This window comes from Nothoprocta perdicaria, unplaced genomic scaffold (assembly GCF_003342845.1).
Source record: "Nothoprocta perdicaria isolate Ctin4 unplaced genomic scaffold, notPer1 scaffold_132, whole genome shotgun sequence".
NCBI lineage: Eukaryota > Metazoa > Chordata > Aves > Tinamiformes > Tinamidae > Nothoprocta > Nothoprocta perdicaria.
In genome coordinates, this window is record NW_020454450.1 from 1,948,721 (window position 1) to 1,966,945 (window position 18,225).

The 18,225-nt window shown below is 44.7% G+C and overlaps 1 protein-coding gene and 1 pseudogene across 4 annotated transcripts in view; both read left to right on the forward strand.

Moving 5' to 3' along the window:
- The window catches only part of LOC112942762 (UDP-glucuronosyltransferase 1-1-like), a 29,533-nt gene extending 19,363 nt beyond the window's left edge, over positions 1–10,170 (forward strand). For 3 of the 4 annotated variants that reach the window (XM_026033757.1, XM_026033756.1, XM_026033758.1), the window contains exons 2-5: positions 6,521–6,652; positions 6,911–6,998; positions 7,816–8,035; positions 9,153–10,170. In XM_026033757.1, the coding sequence (XP_025889542.1) occupies positions 6,521–6,652; positions 6,911–6,998; positions 7,816–8,035; positions 9,153–9,453 (741 nt within the window). In that variant the 3' untranslated portion in view covers positions 9,454–10,170. Of the gene's footprint in view, positions 1–2,409; positions 3,502–6,520; positions 6,653–6,910; positions 6,999–7,815; positions 8,036–9,152 lie in introns of those variants that run through there. The other variant, XM_026033759.1, reaches the window with a different exon arrangement.
- Positions 4,648–5,757, forward strand: LOC112942763 (annotated as a pseudogene).
- Positions 10,171–18,225: the final 8,055 nt, after the last annotated feature.

Genomic DNA, 18,225 nt, shown 5'->3' on the forward strand with positions numbered 1-18,225 from the left:
CAGGTGGGTCGTGTTCTGTTTTTTCTTGACTTCTACATGCTACAAGACTTCTACTTTTGCAAGAATTAGATTTTGTTTTGGAGGTAGGAGTTAAGGCTTTCTATTTAGGGTGTTTTACCTAAGAACTTGTAAAGAAAGTGTTTTCTCCTCCCTCACTTTCATCCTTAGCTTTTTTTTTTTTTTTTTTTTTAATGGACACATGCATCTTTTAATTTGTAAATCACACTTGATTGAGAGTAACGTCTTTTCCTATAGTAGGAAATCATTTTTCCTTTTGCCTGATGAAATGTGATTCTGTTTTTGAATCCTAGGGCAATATTTGTCCTTGGAATTTTCAGCAAGGCCAGGAATCCAACAGATTCCTAAAATGAATGTTGCATTTATTACAGCTGCCTCTGATGATGTATATTGAAATATATTTTGTAATGTGTTACAACACTGTACTGTCTTAGTTCTCTCAGAGATGAAGTTGAAAAGAAATCCTCATCCTTATGTAAAAGCTGTAGAACTGTGGATCAAAAGAACAGACAATGAAGTGGACTAAAACGGGCTGAGCAGGGGAGCTCACACAGGGTTGTGATTATTCTAGCTGGGGCCTTGTAGGTAGCAGTGTCTCCCAGGGGTCAATACTGGGTCCAGTATTGCTCAATTTGTTCATTAATGCCATGGGTGAAGGGGCAGATTGCAATGTCCCATCACAGACCTTTGGTACTAACCAGTGTAGTAGAAGTAGCTATTTCAAGGTTGTGTGTCCTTCAGGTCAAGTCAGTGCATGAATTAGTTAATTGGAGAGCCCATGGCAGTGAAAAGGTAGAGAGAGAAGATTGCAGTGGCACAAACTTCTGTGTCCTGGGTTAAAGGCAATTCACATAATCCAAATAGGCCCCATAAACTAGCACTGATTAGATGTCATATCAGAAGTTCTTTGAGAATCACCGGATAAAGCTGATAAAGCTTATGGCCGTGCTGCTGCAATRTAAGTGCTTTTAACATTTGGACCCTTGCAAGTAGCAAGAGTTGATCTGTGCACTGCTCAGTACATTGTGGCACCGAGGCCACCGCTTTCCTACTCACTSTCACATCACTACAGGCCTGACTCTCACGGGCCCTTCGTCACAAACCAGCAGATGCTGATGGTGCTGCTCGATGRGAGTCAGAGCAAAAGAGTTGGTCCTGCATTGGGACACCATCACCATCTAAGAGAAGAGCCTGCCTTACGCACCGGTCATACGGACTGCTGCGCCTTCTAGTCCAGATCTTCAGACAGTCACAGGTCCCATAGAGGCATCTAAATTCTCATTCAATTGTGTTTTTACAGGACCTGTTAGTCCTCCTCTGACACTGAATATATCATTTTTATCATGCCTAAGTATTCACTAATCTTGTCATTCTAGACACCATTCTAGAACACCTCTTTCACACCTGGTTTTGGCCAAGAGTTTCAGAGATCAGCGTTCATTAGTACCATGGTGCTCTATCCCTCTTCCAATAAGTACACGTTCCCCCTGCCTGGTCTTGAGGCTCCCTTACCTGAGAGCTGCTTTTCCTGAAGCTGCTCTTCTCTCCCTGCACACACACTCTGTCACCAAAGCCTTCAGGAAGGTGGGGAGACTTTTCTAGCACCAGGAATGAAACACCGCAAGCTCAATAGCGATGTGGATTTGACACTTCTCTGGCCCACGCAAAAGCTTCAGCTTGCCCAAGCCATCACAAATGCAGCCCCATCCAGAGCCACACTTGCCTCTTTGGTGGTCCACTCTTGACTGTTCATTCAGTAGAAATAGATGGGAAGTATCTGGTGCATCTAGAGCTCAAGCTTCAGATTTGTAGTACAACATATATAGAAATAGCTTGGAAACTCAGTCTTGGAAACCACCAGCAAGCATTAGTAACTTTTTTTTAAAAAGTAGCTATTCTAAGGACTTTTGAAAAGTAGTTTGGCCCAGAGCCACCTAGCTATGAACTCTTTCGACCCTCTTGAGCAAAGACTGCAAGTTCTGCTGCATCACCAACTACGTAAAAAGGAGTTTGGTTAATATGTTATCCAAACTCCAGTGACCCCCGCTGCTTTGAATGCTGGATCCTCACATTTTCAAACATACTCTGTGACCTCTGGAAACCCTTCTTAGCAAAGGCTTCAGAAAGAAAGTTGTGGAATTGGGTCTTTCATGTCAACAGCACAACAGCAGTTTTCCTGAAGGTTATGCTTTTTAGAATAAACTCTCTAGAGAAACTTAATGGGAATGAAAGTTGGGAAGAGGCACTCCTGACTTGAAGCTGGCACAGTACAACCAAGTGCACAGTGACTCACTTTGAACTACCATGACCCAGAAAAACCCCTCTATACACAGCTCCTATGTCTAATCTAAGAGCCTCCTAATTGTGCTGCACCGTGCAAGATAAAGTCAAATATTTGATGCTAGAACTCCCKTGATAGCCCTCTTATCAATGTTTTTAGCCTAGTTTAAAATATGATCTTTGAACTCCAACAACCTCTTTTATCAAATATTCTGTAGAGGTAAAGGTTAAAGAGCGTGRAGCTATAAATGAGGACCTACTTGTTGTTGCTTTCATATATTGCTTGGAAAAGCTAGGAAAGAGCAGTTCTGTTTTTTCCTTCTTTCCTTTCTTGTCAATAGCTTCATGAGAGTTATGTGGAGGTACCAGATAAATGCTGGCCTTGTTCTTCTTCTGTCTTTCTGGAGTCTGGCAGAAGCCGGGAAGCTCTTGGTTGTGCCTCAGGATGGAAGTCACTGGCTGAGCATGCGTGTGGTTGTGGAGAAACTCTGGGAAAGGGGACATGATATCGTTGCTGTAATTCCAGAAGCCTCTTTGCTTATGAAAGGCTCAGAAAATTTCACCATCAAAACATACTCGGTCCCTTACACGCAGGAAACTCTGGATAGACATTACCATTCCATTGGTAAAGATTGCTTTCTTGATCCTCCCCTTCTAGAAAAAATCACAATTATACTCCAAAATATATCGGAAGTAACCACCATGTTCTCCGATACCTGTCGGCATCTTTTTCRTGATGAAGAGCTAATGAAATACCTCCGGGAGAGCAACTTCGATGCCATTTTCATGGATCCTGTGTTGCCCTGCGGACCAATCGTTGCYGATTTTCTCTCTCTCCCTTCAGTCTACTTCCTGCGTGGTCTTCCCTGTGGCTTAGACTACAGCGCAGCCCAGTGTCCCAATCCTTCTTCTTACGTGCCGAGAATTTTCTCATACAGCTCAGACCATATGACGTTTACAGAGCGTGTGAAGAACTTCCTGCTTGGTTTTCTAGAGCATATAMTTTGCTATCTGTTCTATTACAAATATGAGAACTTAGCATCTGAACTTCTTCAGAGAGACRTAACACTACTGGAGCTGTTTAGCACAGCATCCATCTGGCTCATGAGATATGACTTCATTTTTGAGTATCCACGTCCAATAATGCCAAATATGTTCTATGTTGGAGGCATCAACTGTATGCAGAAGCAGCAGYTATCAAAGGTTAGTCATTTCTAGGCTGAGAATTATTAGAGATTAAGAATGTTGCTTTTTTATTTTTTTTAAATCCTTTTTAAATACATACTCCTATAGTAGTATGTAGGCTTGAGATAATATGTGATTGTATGCCAAGATGTCGTGACTTCCAAGTGGGAATCTCAGGCTCTAGATGATCAAAAAAATGCAGATTTGTTGCATTGCGAGAAGATGAAAGGTTTCTGCCAGGGAGAGATTAGGTTAAGTTTTAATATCCCAAATGGATGCGAAATTTACGATAATTTCTGGAGACTTAATTGGACAGAAAGATTGGAAATTTTAGAACTAAGTCTACGCATATGCATGGTGCGTTTTAGAGACTGAGGATGCAGAAGAATACTGCAAAACTTAGCAAGGTACATAATCAAACACAGGAAAAGGGAGTTGTTTTGCCTCTCAATTCATGCAAATAGCTTTGAAAGATAACATACATGATTGGAAAATGAAGCCTTCGGGGTTTTATTTACTCGCACTGTTTGACTTGGATCTCCCCAGTGGTCTGTTTAAATAGTGCAGATGTGAGTTGCAAACACTGCTTTCCAGCAAAAGGGCAAAAAGCCTTTTTTTATTTCTCTTTTCTTTTCTGTTCTGTTCTTTTGTTTTTTCTTTTTTTCCAAGAATCTGCTTTCCAGGACACAGAGGGGTTACAACAGCAGAAATTATTGTTAAGATGGCATTAACTGCTAAACTTTGGACTTTCACTCTGATAGCTGGCATAATATAGAAACAAAGCTGAAGAGGAACGATATCAACTCACAGCAGAGCGATTCTCTGTCAATTGTTACCTCTTATTTAAGCTAATAGCACAAAATAATCCAAAGATCAGACTTCTGTTGCCTGATTTCTGCCCAACCAACCGAGTCAAATCAATAAGCTCATGATTAACTACATATTAATAAGCTCATTTTCTCCTAGTAAGATGCAACCTTCCACTTACGGCTCTGTTCAGCATTTAAACACACTAATTTGTACATGCACCTTTATTCTGCATTGCTCACTTGCTTAGATTATCACTATCCATGAAGAGTAGTAGTTAAACTTTTACCAAAGCAAGCATTAAATATTACCCTTACGCCCTTTCACCAAAACTACTAGAAGTTAAATATTTCCCTTTGTTAAGATCCAAGTGCAAAGTAACACACCAAGCAGTTCTTTGTCCCTGCAGCAGTTCTACAGTCATTTAAAAACCTTGCAGACATTCTGCCGCATGAGGAAAATGGTTGCTTTGATCACAGGATTTAGTTCTGTTGTGACTCGGGCTGTGTTTTTCCTGCTTTTGTGGACCTTCTCTGAAGGGGGAAARCTTTTGGTCGTACCTATCGATGGCAGCCACTGGCTCAGCATGCGCCCGGTCGTGGAGCGGCTCTCGCAGAGAGGACACCAAATAGTGGTTCTTGCGCCGGAGACGAGTTTGCGAATCACTTCTTCGGCCCTTTACACCATGAAAACGTACTCCGTGTCCTACAGCAAGGACTTTGTGGAGGCAGAGTTTAAAAAGATGGGCTATAAGTTTTTCACACCTCAAGCTTTCTTGGAAAAATTGCCCAGAATGTCAAATATAACAACAATATTTTTTGATTCTTGCAAACGCCTTCTGGCTGACAAACAGCTGATCAAGTACCTTGAAGAAAGCACATTTGATGCCGTCTTTATGGATCCTTTCTTCCCATGTGGCCAGATAGTGGCTGAATATCTCTCTGTACCTTCCGTGTACTTCCTGCGGGGACTTCCATGCAGCTTAGACTTCCAAGCTACSCTTTGTCCAAATCCTCCCTCTTACGTGCCCCGCTTCTTCACAYGCTACACAGATCGCATGACGTTTCCCCAGCGCGTGCACAACTTCATATTTAGCTTGAGTAACAATCTGGTTTGCTTGTTTCTTTACTCACCGTATGACCGTTTGATCAAAGAGTTCCTCCAACGAGAGGCAACGTTGCTCGAGCTCCTAAGCCAYGCAGCCATCTGGCTCATGAAATTTGATTTTGTGTTCGAGTACCCCAGGCCTGTCATGCCCAACATGGTTTTCACTGGAGGCATAAGCTGCACTCAGGAAAAAGCCTTGTCACAGGTTAGTGGATTTTTTTTTTCTTAATTGAGATAGGACTGCACTGTTGGCTGCCACCATTAGATGGAGCCCAGATCAGCAGCAAGTTATAGGTGGTAGAGCCAAATGGGAATAGTTAAGAAAGCATTTTGCATCCCTTGTGCAAGGAGGAAAATGCTACTTCTTGGGAGATCTTCAGATTTCCAGACAACACCCACAGAAAGCTGTTTTATGCTTTCCATAATCTCATATTGTATATCTGTTTGCAAAACTTACTATATTCCGCTTGAAAAAGAGAAGGGCAAGGTGCTCAAGACAAAGCCCATAAATGCAGATATTAACACATAAAGCTATCAACATTCAGGATACTTCTTTTTTTTTGTTCTTGTTGTTGTTCATTTTGTCTTGCAACTTCATGGTCAGAAAAGAATGTCATCTCTAAATCCAGATCATCTGCCGTGCAATAAATGTCAAAATTCAACACAAGGTATTTAGTTAGGGGCTGGTTGCTAGGCAAAATAGAAGGACAAATAGTTCTGTTTAACGGTCTTTTCCAGTTCAGCTTTAATTCCTCTTTTTCTTTTGCACAGGAAATGAAGACTTTGAACAAGCAGAACTTGCTGCGTGAATGTTTCTAAGGAAACTTTTCCTCATGTCCATACCAAATCTTGCCTAGGGCCCCAAATCCGCAGATATTCACTAGTCACTTCACTCATCCATGAGCCAGTTCTGTCATCCACTTCTGATTGCTTCTCTGGGACTCACATATAGATAAATAGTTATCCTGAATTGGATTTTCATTATGCTGCCTGTTCATGGTGCTTTTGTTGTTTTTTGTTTATTTCTTTTTCCCCTTTCCAGATAACTTGGTGGATGCAAAACAGAAATTCTAGCTTATGGTACAGAAAGGATTTTAACTGAGGATTTTCTTTGTGTTTGCAGGAATTCGAAGCCATCGTGAATGCCTCTGGAGAACATGGCATTGTGGTCTTCTCTCTGGGCTCCATGGTCTCCGAGATCCCAATGAAGAAAGCCATAGAAATTACAAAAGCCTTGGGAACAGTCCCTCAGACGGTACAGTTCTCCTATACCCCTACAGCATTGCAGTTCAACACTGAATTCAAATACACYATCTTTGGCTTTCAGCATGTCCATTCATCCCTCTTTTTTTCCTGCTCCCGCTAGCAAAATGAAATTTCATCCCTGCTGCACTTGTTAACTAAACAGGCTTTGTGCATTGCTGACATTTCAGTTGCATTTTCCAAAACCCACAGAGGAGCAGAAAGAGGTTGCTTGCTGAGAATTAACTTGGTGTTTTTTGTCTCCTGCAAGGTTCTCTGGCGTTACACAGGAGAGGTGCCCCCCAACCTGCCCAAGAAYGTAAAGTTAGTCAAATGGCTGCCACAGAATGATCTTCTAGGTAGGTCTGAGATGCCTTGGGKGATCCGTACATAACTCGGCACGTTTCTTTGATAAGATGGTTGTAAAAAAACATTATCTGCACTGACTCCTTGCATCACAGGGACTCCTAGAACTACCATAATGTCATTGCTGCTTGAATGAAGGCCAGTCKATCAAACTCATCTGTTTGTGATTCCAAAATTGCTAAATTAGAGAAGAAAACTGGAAAAGTGTTCCCACACTTGATCACGCTTGCTGTCAAAGTGGGTCTTTATTTCTACCTAGCCTCAGCACTCAACCACCTGTTGTTGCTGTGCTGTTTTCTGCTGGACTAAAGAGGGAATTTAAGTTCCCTGAGAGAGTGTTTCYTGGTAGATCCCTGTGTTTATGAAGTGATGGTAGGTACAGTATTGCCAGGAGTGCACATACTGGTTAGAAAATAGGGAGAACGTAACAGGGTTTTTCTAGGGGAGACCTTCAAGAAGCAATGAGTRGAAAGACAAGATAAAACAACAAACAATAACAGTGGTAGCATCCTCTTTTACTTTGTTTGAGCTATGATTTTAGCCTAAAATGTGAGAAGCTTTAGAAGATTACCCAAGGGTTTCCAAAACCAAAATCAGGATGCAATTCTACAATTCATGGATCATTAAATACTCCRTAACAACCTGTTCTCTGCAGCCCTAAGTCTGTCCAGAAGTGATGACCCACCACACGCCAAGTCAAAAGTTCTGAATGCATATACACACCCATGCTATTTTTGCACAGCTTTCTCTCCAAGGATATGATACCATGCTTAGCCATTTGGTTTGTTAAGTCTTTTTCTCCCTCCACAGCTCACCCCAAGACTCGGGCCTTCATCACCCACGGAGGATCACACGGCATTTACGAGGGCATATGCAATGCAGTGCCAATGGTACTGATGCCTTTATTTGGAGACCAGATGGACAACGCCAAGAGAATTGAGACACGGGGAGCAGGAGTGACACTGAATATACTTGAAATGACTTCAAAGGACATATCCGATGCCCTGCATGCAGTTATTAATGACAAAAAGTCAGTAATAGAAGCATACTCTTTTCTTTCTAGTGTGGACYATGCTGCCAGCACTTTAACTTTCAATTTAACATAATACTAATAATTTCCCGTCTCACATCTAAGATGTAACAGCACAGAGAAGCCAGTGCCTGCCCTGGGTTAGCCTCATCCAGTCCTTAAAACAGCACTGTCCTCACCACCTGCTATTATTAACTAACTTCACTTCAGCACTCCAGCCAGGTCATTCTCCTGAGGCTCCTTCTAACCACTTCCCCATCCCAGCTGCCTCTCTTCTGGATACCCTGAAGGTCTATCTTGTGGGCCAGCCTCAGGAGCAGGACTGCCTGCCCTGCTATTTCAGTCCTCCTAACTGGATAATGTACTGATGGGCATGACCAAAGCAGCTGTCTGCACAGCAGCAGGAGGAGGGGGACAGGTAGCACAGCCCCAGGGTAGTCAAGAGGCTGGTATTGCTTCTCAAGGCATCACCTTTCAGCAGGCAGGGGGAAGTAAACATAGCCATTATTAGGAATTAATTCTACAGACCAGTTTTCTCTGTCACTTCTTTTTCCCTAGTGTTTATAAGGAGCAGTATTTGTCATAAGATGCTTCCTGGCTCRGCAAAGCTAGACAAATCCAGGACAAAGCAGAAGCAACATGCAAGGATACACTGAGGTGGTGCAAGGAACAACACTAGACACAACAGTATTGTAGTTGGTACTCCCAGAATGTTTTAAGGCATCACAGCACAGGGAAGCTTCAAAATATAGCCTCCTCTTCCCCCTCCCATGCTCTGTTGGCATTGGGGCCTCTCAGTTTATTGGCCTCCTCTTCCCCTGGCATCCTTATGTTTTGGGTAGTAGTACCTTACTAGCATCGTTTCCTAACCCCTGCTTCCGTGACAATTATTTAGACCTTCTGCTCTTCTGACAAATATTTTTTCTACAGCCAGGCTCACATTTCCACCAGCTGCTTTCATCTTTCATCCCAGAGATTTTGCTGACAGCTCAAACTAAGCTTCCCTGCTTCTTTTGATACCTTTTCTCCTTTGTTTACTACTAGCATTTTTTGCAGCYCCCTAACCTTGCCATTACCTTTCCCTTCATTGGAATCACCTGACTTCTTTTCTGGGCAGGTACAAAGAGAACATCAAGCGTCTCTCAGACCTTCACCTCGACAGACCCATCCACCCTCTGGATCTGGCCGTGTACTGGGTGGAGTTTGTGATGAGGCACAAAGGGGCACCGCACTTGAGACCTGCAGCTCATGAGCTCAACTGGATCCAGTATCATTCCCTGGATGTCATTGCCTTCCTCCTGGCCGTAGTGCTTCTCTCCTTATTCATTTCTCTCAAGTGCTGCCTCTTCTGCTGCCGAAGGTGCTTCCGTAAGAAAGGAAAGACCAGCAGCAGATCAACTAAATCCAAAACTCACTAGCAGATGAAACTAGTGGTAGAAGATAAGGCCTCTGCTCCGATATGCAAGGACCACAGAACACCTCAAATCTCACCAACCTAATTGCTGGGTTTCAGTCAAGAAATTATAGCATTTCCATTAAAGCAGTGCCATGGGGGAGGTTATTTCACTTTTTATAATCTTTATCTTTAATTAAGATTCTGTTGTTAAAAGTAATTTGTGTAGCAATACTTCAGTCACTTGGGAAGGTATCTGTGTGAACCGGGACTCCCAACTTCCACTTCTTGGTGTCCTGAGGACTCAAGATATCATTTTTCTTTTTTTTTAATACCTCCTATGTGCAGGGGAGATAAACAGGGATTTTGTAAGACTTTGCTCTAGTGGTTTTAGTAGAAACATTTGCTCTAGCACAAGAGTGTCAGGTTTACCAAGCACTTTCCAAACTTTGCAGAGCAGCTGCTATAGAAGAGACAAATGTTATTAACTGACAGTATGTGTCACATAAGACAAGCTAGATGCACAGCTTAATTTTTTGYGCATGTTTACAATACCCTGAACTCAGTCTGAAGTTTTCAGTGCAGAAGTTGTTGTAAAGCTCCTGCTGTTTCACTCAGGTTCCCCCTGAGGCAGAGGCCTGTATCTGGAGCCAGCCTGTTGTTAGGTGATGGCAATCTTTGTAAGCAATGTTTTAAAATCCTACTGATTTACTCTTTGTACACTACGTTCTGTTAAAGAACCCAAGCACCACCCCTATAAATAAATCCCCAATACAAATGATAATTTTGTGTTTTCTGATTTGGGAGGGATGAGGCTGGACAYATGGCTGTGATGAAGATAGAGCTGGGGAAGGCAAAGACTCTATGCAATAATGCGTGACATCCTCAATGAAAGCCATCTTAATGCATAAAAACCATTTCTCAGCATCAAGGAATGCAGCAAAACACTGCAAGGCAAAAGCGAGAACACAGGAAAGTGCAGGGTTCTCCAAATGAAAGTACATATTTGGGTATTGTGAGGAACACAATTGCCAGCTCACCCTTTCAACTCTCTTAGCCTATAGATGGAGGAGAGGGAGAAAAAAAAATAAATAAAAAGAGAAACCAAAACACCCACAGCTCATCCCCAGCTTTCAGAAAAGCAGGAATAAAATCATTTGCAGATCTCGGTGCAGGGAGCAAGAGAAASGTGGTGTCTGTGCTCCATTCGGCCGTGCCCAGCAGAGGACACTATGATATTGCTAACCTACACMTTCCGCCAGGGAAAGAGGAAGGAAAGGGCCTTCCTCCCCTGCCTGGCAGGTGCAGGCAGGCAATTTCTCCCGCTTAGGCTGACTTATCACTCCCATTGCTGCCCCAGGCTTTCATCCACCCCAAAGCCACTCCGTGTTTCTGCCGCGACAGCGAGGAGCTCTGCGGAGCGCACCAGAGCCTTCCCAGCACTTCGGCTTCACTCACGCTCCCATTTCCAGCATCTCCAGAAGTCAGCAGCAACTTGCTGTTTATCCACCTGGCAAATCCAGACGCCAGCAAGCCCTCCATACCAAGGTGCCAATGTGAGCAGCAGCCAGGGTAGACAGAGGCAACGTGCTCCGGCACTGCGAACCGCAGCGAGCCCAAGGCTGCAGGCTGCACCGGGCCCACCGGCTCTCGGAGCACCTGCTTTTCCACCCAGCGGCGTTCGGGCACACTTCAGCTGCATCCTCAGCAGGCAGAAGTCTCTTTGMTACCCCTGCAGAGAGGGCATCAACAAACGTTTCCTGGTGGATGAGAGCCTTCCCTTCCCACTCTGCCACCAGAACCGCTTTATTTTGCATTTTATATGCCCCGCTTTTAAACACACAGGCTTGCAACAATCATGCCCAAATGAACCAGTAAAAACCACACAGACCTGGCAAGAACTAAGAAGCTGGGACAAGGCCTCAGTGGGAGGACATACCAGCCACCTTTCTCTTGCCTCTTCCCCTCAGCCAGACCACAGGAAATGGCAGGAATTGCTGACATTTTTCTGCAGCAGCCACACTGGTCACGGGGCTGCTTCTCCTTCCCGCTCGCCTCCGGGCTCCAGTCCCCAAGGGAAGGAGTAAGGCATCTCCCAGCACCACTGAGGGCGGCTCTCAGGCTCTTTCCTGGCTCTGTCCAGGCCCATATGGAGCAGAATTCAGGGAATTCACCTCTTGTACATCCCAGATTCCCATGGCTAGATTGAAGTCTCAGCTCAGGAGCAGCCCCCAGCTCATGTCCTGTCAGCCCCACCAGAACAAAGGTCACTCCACAGCTTCTCTGATGCTTGCAAATCCCAATGCTCCATTTGCTGCCAAAAATGGAGATTTGGGAACTTCAGGTGCTTGAGGAGGGAGAACCCCTATCTGAAAACCCATTCCGCTTCAAAACGTTCATCGCTTTTGCTCCAAAAGGGACTCCTGGGGCCTGAGACCTGTAAGCAAGGCTTCCAATACAAACACTTCATCCTGACGCATCCAAACACATGTCCCTCTATCAGATGCTCACACTTAATATATTAATATTTATTAATGTCTTGCTATATTTAGCTTGTTTTCCAAAACCTACAGTTTTGGGTGACTTCCTTGGGGTGGAAATCCACTGCTGCTAGAAAYCAGGGCTGAGAGCCTGTGACTCTAGGTCCAGGAGCTTCGTGTGAGCTTCCAGATGCTCCATCCATCAATTTTATATGTTTTACCAGTTTTTTTCACCAGTTTTAYATGGCAGGACTACTCATCTACCCTGCTCCAGCCTGGGCTGTGCTTGCTGCTGTCTTCCAGGATACGGTGCCTTGGGATACAGCCTTGGATACCAAACCTACCAGCCAGCCCAAGGAACCAGAGTCCCACTGCTGCGATGGGCAACGTGGTGGCCCTGGTCCCAGCCACAATGCTGGGGAGCTCTCAAGTCAGACAATTTCAGCTGGAGTGACCGTGCAAATCCCCAATTATCACCCACAGAGATGTTTTTAGGAGTTATTGATCGGCAAGTGATTGCACAAAGTGAACCAGTCACAAAATCAAGAACATGGTCTTCCTGCCAGGGAGTGGAATTCACCCTACCAAATCCAGAGAGGCAGGAAACCACCACAGGCCTCACACACCAGCTCAGTTAGGGATGGGCAATACATCTATGCTCAGGTCAAGGAGATCTCTGACCACACTAGCTTGGAAAACTCAGTCTTTAAGAAATAAAAGAGACTCATGAGCCACCACATTGCAAGTGCTCTCCTTACAGCACAGACTTCTATAATCTGACAATAAAAGCGGCCAGACTTGGCCCGTAGCTTGAGGCCACACTGCTGGTGACACAGGGAAGGATGTTGACAAGGGCACAAACAAGCCCACCAGGGTCTCCTCAGAAACACTTGCCCTGACACTGAACAGTCTCTGAGCTGCTGGGAAACTGGAGAGGTGCAGAAACTTTTCACCATACCTTTGGATTTCGATGAGGAAGGGGTTAGGGAGCGAGCACCTGGCCCCAAATCTCTCAAGAGGTAGGTGGGATYGGACCAACTCTAAGGAAGTTTAGGCCTGATCTTTATGCCTCTGCTACCCTTGCAATTCCAAGATGGGAAAATTAAGATGCACTTGGAAATAAATAGATGGAATAGAGCCATAAATAAATTTGGAGCTGCCACTGCCTGCCTGGCACCATTCAGCTGTGCTAGCGTGGGCTGCATGCACCCAACCAGGCTTACAAAGGGAAGAGAAGATCAAATCTCCATCTAGAGATTTTGTTTTCAAGCATTGTTTGAGCCAGCTTAGGACACGGATATTTCTGAGAGGAGATGCCAACTCAGGGCTCATTTTTCACACATTGGATGCCTGCTGCCAGCCCTACAGCAGCTGCACAGGGATCAAACACAGCTTACATCAGGCAGACAGAAAAAAAAATGCTGTTGCATTATTTTCCTTTGATAGGTATTAGCAGGTGCTCCCCGTACCAATTCCCTTTCTATTAAGGAAAGGAGAAAAGTCTCATACGTAGGATCTGATCATTGAGGCTGATAAAAACAAGTCATCAACCCGTCCCATTCAGACATCAAATCCTAATCCCCTCCGCCTAGGCACCGGCTGATTTATCCRTCACCTTAACCCTCCTCAGAAGTCAGCTGAAGCAAACAGAGCCGGCAGATTCCTTCCCCAAAAGGCAGCAAACCTAGGTAATTTGAGGACACACAGAGCTGTGGAGGTCAGGTTCTTCCCTTCTCCAGCCCATCAGCACACCTCATCTCTTTGTAAAGTTGAGCAGAGAMTCTTTTATTCCCCTGCTGTGGCACCTGGAATTTCATCCTGGTGGAGACAAGACTGGAGCCAAATGGGCCCAGCAGCCACTGAGCAGAAAGGGCATCTCCCCAACCATACAGTGTGAGCCTGGTCTTGCTGCAGAGAACAAGGCCAAAAAGGTCCTCCTAGCAAAGCCACTTGGATTACCAGACACCAAGAGCTGCCACAACAAGAAACAAGGGCCCAGCGACAGGAACAGATTAAAACAAGCTACATCTGTTACTAAGCAACCTTCTTCGGCTCATTTATTTCTCCCAGCGAGGGACCAGATCGCATCCCAGTGACTTGGTTTGCACCAGACAGGACTTCACAAAGCCATTGCTGGAAGCTTTAATTAACGTTCAGCGGGGGGTAATCAAAGCGGGGCACAAACCCAAGGTTAATTATCCTCAGGAGGCTGCTGAGATGGCGGGGCTGTTCTTTGAGTTTTGGCCGCCAGCAGTCGGTCTCAGCCCCGAGAGGGATCAGTAGCAATCTCGTTATGAGAAGAGGGATGCTGTAGATAGCCTGGGACAAGATGCTTTAGGCAAGAGAAAGGAGGGGAAAACCAACAACTAACAATGTTCCTGAGATCAAGCGTGTTAAATGCTAACCAAATTAACACATTCCCCTCCCCAGCCAGAGGCTTCTTCATTTTCACACAGGACATGACTGCCCCCCAATGACCATGGCCTTATTGTTGAACTGTCAACCCTACAAATGAAGCTTGCCCCTATTTTGGCCAATCTCATTCGCAAACAACCTTTGGGCAAACATTCTTTTATATCCTGCTTTTTAAAAATTATTATTCTTCAGAAGAGCTCCGCGTGTCACTCATTGCTTTGAGCTCCCTGATCCTGTGGCTGAATTTCACAGATGGATTAAATCTGGCTGAGCTGTGAAGAAACAAGCCCCAAGGAAATCTTTACATTAAGCCTGTTAGCAAATAGAGGACTTCCATGACAGGAGATATGAACCAGTCATACCACCAATACACAGCGGGAAGCAGAGTTTCAAAGGACAACGACTGTCTTGGTTAATTTACAGTCACTCGATACTATTTTCTTAGGGAGGATCCGGCCTGATTAAGTTGATCCTGTTGTAAAGATTAGGAGGGCCCAGAAGACAGAGAAACACCAAACCCAAGACAGGATTCCAGAGCCAGATACACCTGGAATGTTGACAAAGCCAAAGGCCAAATGGTCTCTTTGTGGAACTGCAGGAGATGGCCCTAACAGAAATACTATAGAAAAGACAGTTACTTTAGCAGGTTTACCAACTTTTTCGGCACAGTTTTGCATAACACCAGCATTTGTAACTCCATGAGACAGAAGGTGGTCCTGTCAAGAGGCAGACAGCAGATGCACAAGACTGCACTGGGAACAAACATTTTCTGGAGGCAAAAGAAACCAACCACCAGCAGGAATATGTAGGTGTCCTCTAACCAATTTCTGTCCTCTAAGCACTCGTGACAGCTCATAACATTGCAAGACAGAGGTGTCTTGACTGCAGATAATCCACAACAAGCACTGAACCAAGAAATAGGAAGGAAGTAAAGCAATTCATTTTCAGCAGAGGTATCTAGGGATAGAAACACATGTCCAGAGACCTCCAGKGTCTTTAATAAACAGCACTGGGCTGAGAGCTGGAGACACTGAGAGCTGGGAAAGTCAAAGCAGAAATCACCAATACAGTAGCTTTTCTGTAGAGACACTGATAACCTAAAGGGATCAATTTCTTTCCCTTTTGACACATCATCTTCAGGCATTAACTAACACAAGCTGAGCTGAGTTATTAAAACTGCAATCATTTGGTTTTGATGGCTCAAATAGAAGAGAAGAGGGTGCAAATGTATTTCCAAGGTGACCTGTGCTGAAGCAGGCCTGTCCTTTGATTGACTCCAGGGAAAAATAAAGAATCAAATCATTCACTTGAAGCAGTAGAGTCATTATCAGAGAAAGAGCTAATGCAGAACTGCTCAAATTAGATGCCTAGTACCCTTTCTACCTAGGCTACATAAGAGCAATCCACAGATGAGRGCTGAAATACATAATCAGAGCAATTTCAAGAGGCATAGAAAAATACAGGCTGCAGAAAAGTAGTCCTTCACAGTGAGAAGCCAAACAACAGAGTAAAGCACTGAATCAAGGATTAACCAGCAGTGCCACTGAGTGACCTACCTCTCCAGTCCCRGCGGTGGTTGGTAGTCCCTACATGCTCATCCTTGGGTGAATCTGCACCTCCTCTGCAGCTGAGCACAAACCAGGGCTGCTTTAATTTCCACAGTGGAGTCCCTTTCTCCAGCAGGTTAGGGCAGCACTGGCATTTCCGCATCCTAATGTCCTCATGCCAGTACACCTGTAAGGGGAACAACAACCCCCTCAAAGGGAAACCAGCTCTAGGAGTGCTCAACACAAGGAGCCTGGGGGAAATGAGCCAATGCAACAGACTACTAATTGGGAAAACCTGGTGGTTAATTGTCTGCAGGTGGAAAATAGGTACAGGGCATCTGTGGAGGGGAAACACCCACATCACAGGATCTGGAAGAGGACTAGCTGGGCTGGRGAATGTGTTTTCATGTATACCTATGTGGTGAAGCCCCACTATCCATCACAGTCCCACATTACTGGCACTGCCTCTTCTCACCAAGGAAACAAGGAAGGGCAGCTGGGTCTAGACACCTTGTTATCAGCATAGTGTTGCTAGCCGTTAGAAGTGAGGGGAAAGAGAAGAAAGGAATAGGAYAGGCAGCCAGCAGCAGCTCCCAAAGCAGCAGGCCAGTGTACCATCACTGGAACAGCAGATCCCTTGATTTAATCTAATCTGGGTTCATTATTCCACTGCTTTTCGTCTTGGTTCACGTACCTCTCACAGCATGTTCATCCTGCGCAATGCAAGTAACAAGCAGTTCTGGGAAAGCAGCTGGAAAAAAACCATCAGGCAGTGGAGAATAAAAAGCAGACAGTAAAAYAGTACATAGCTGCACAGTCCCCCGAATAAAGCGAACACCCAATTGTGCAGGATAAACAATTTTAAAGCGGCGACACTGGCCTCTCTCAAATACCTGAGGCCAAGAGGGCTAGAGCAGTACTTGCACTTGAGAGTTGCTAACAGCCCTCTCTCCTAAGGATTGCCTCTTTATTGAGCATTTCAGTTTACCTGGGCATATTCCTAAGAGCATCCGCACTGAGCAGCTCCTCTGAACAGCAGCAGAGTCCGCGGATGCAGCCACAAATCTGGGACTGCCTCAGAAGGCAAGAAAAGGCAGCCATGGACCAAAGCAACCAACGGGGCAGCTGCACCCTCACTGCAATGYGCAGGTTACGCAGTAGGCCTTCCTTTGCCCATCTAGATGTGCATGAAGCAAGGCCCGAGCACGTGCCTCTGCGTGACACATCTTCCTTGTCATCTGCAACAGGCGGCAGCCCTGGCTCAGCCAGCCGGATGTGATCTCCGTGCCAGACCGCAAGATGCGTTTGCCAAAGATTAAATCAAACCATCACGTCTATCCTTCATGCTTGGCAAAACGAAGCCACCATCAGAGCCAGATGGCTAAATACCTCTGTTTTGAGTCCTGAAATCTGAATTCAGCTTGTCCCGATTGCACTGAGACCACCAGTCTGACGTAGGAGTCCAAGTCCATGTGGGTATCAACCATCAACCTGTTGGGACTCTTAAAAAATAACCTGGCAGCAGAGATTTGGGAGTATGAACATTATGCAATCGGAAATTCTTTGCCTTCATGTCTTCAATACAGTTCTCTAACACGGTAAAGTCTATTTTTACACATCCACTCACCTTGTGCAATTGCCTTAATAGCCTTCAGCTGCGTATAAAATAAACATTTTCTCCATTCAGAAAACAGATGTTGGAAAATATTGCACCACTACAAATGTGGCAAAAGGCAACCAAATCTCTTCCGATTTTAAAAAGTTTCTTCTCTTACTTCGTGCTTGGACACAATCAGCAGCTTGGGAGCTAGAATAAATACGCCACTAGAAGCACTAAATCTACATTTGGCTTTTCTCTCCTAAAACCACCAAGTTGCAGTGGGATTTTTTTCAGTGAATTACCTCTGGAAAGGTCAACACACCCTGAATTGAGATTACAAAGTTGGGCTCAAGACACGATGAACGGATGGCTGTAGGTGCAGAAAGCTGCTCCAAGACACAGCTATTTATGTGTTGAAAACCTATTAAATTAATCTCACGCATCAAAACCAAAGTYGCCCTGTGATCATAAAAAAACAGTAGGTCTACTCAGTAGCACTGGAATAATAACAGCTTTAATCATAATATTTTTTTTTTCCAAAATGTTTGTTCTTAAAAAAAAAGAAAAAAAAAGAATTAAATTTTAAGTACAATAACCAGTTACTGCACAAACTGTAGTAATGCAAAGCCCAGACCAAAGTTTTGGAGGAGGACTTGACATCTAATGGACAAAAGGTGTTTGAAAGGTGTACCCCCAGTCTCAGCACAGGAGGAGAGCCTGGGTTTCTGACCATGGATGGGGACAAATTAACGCAG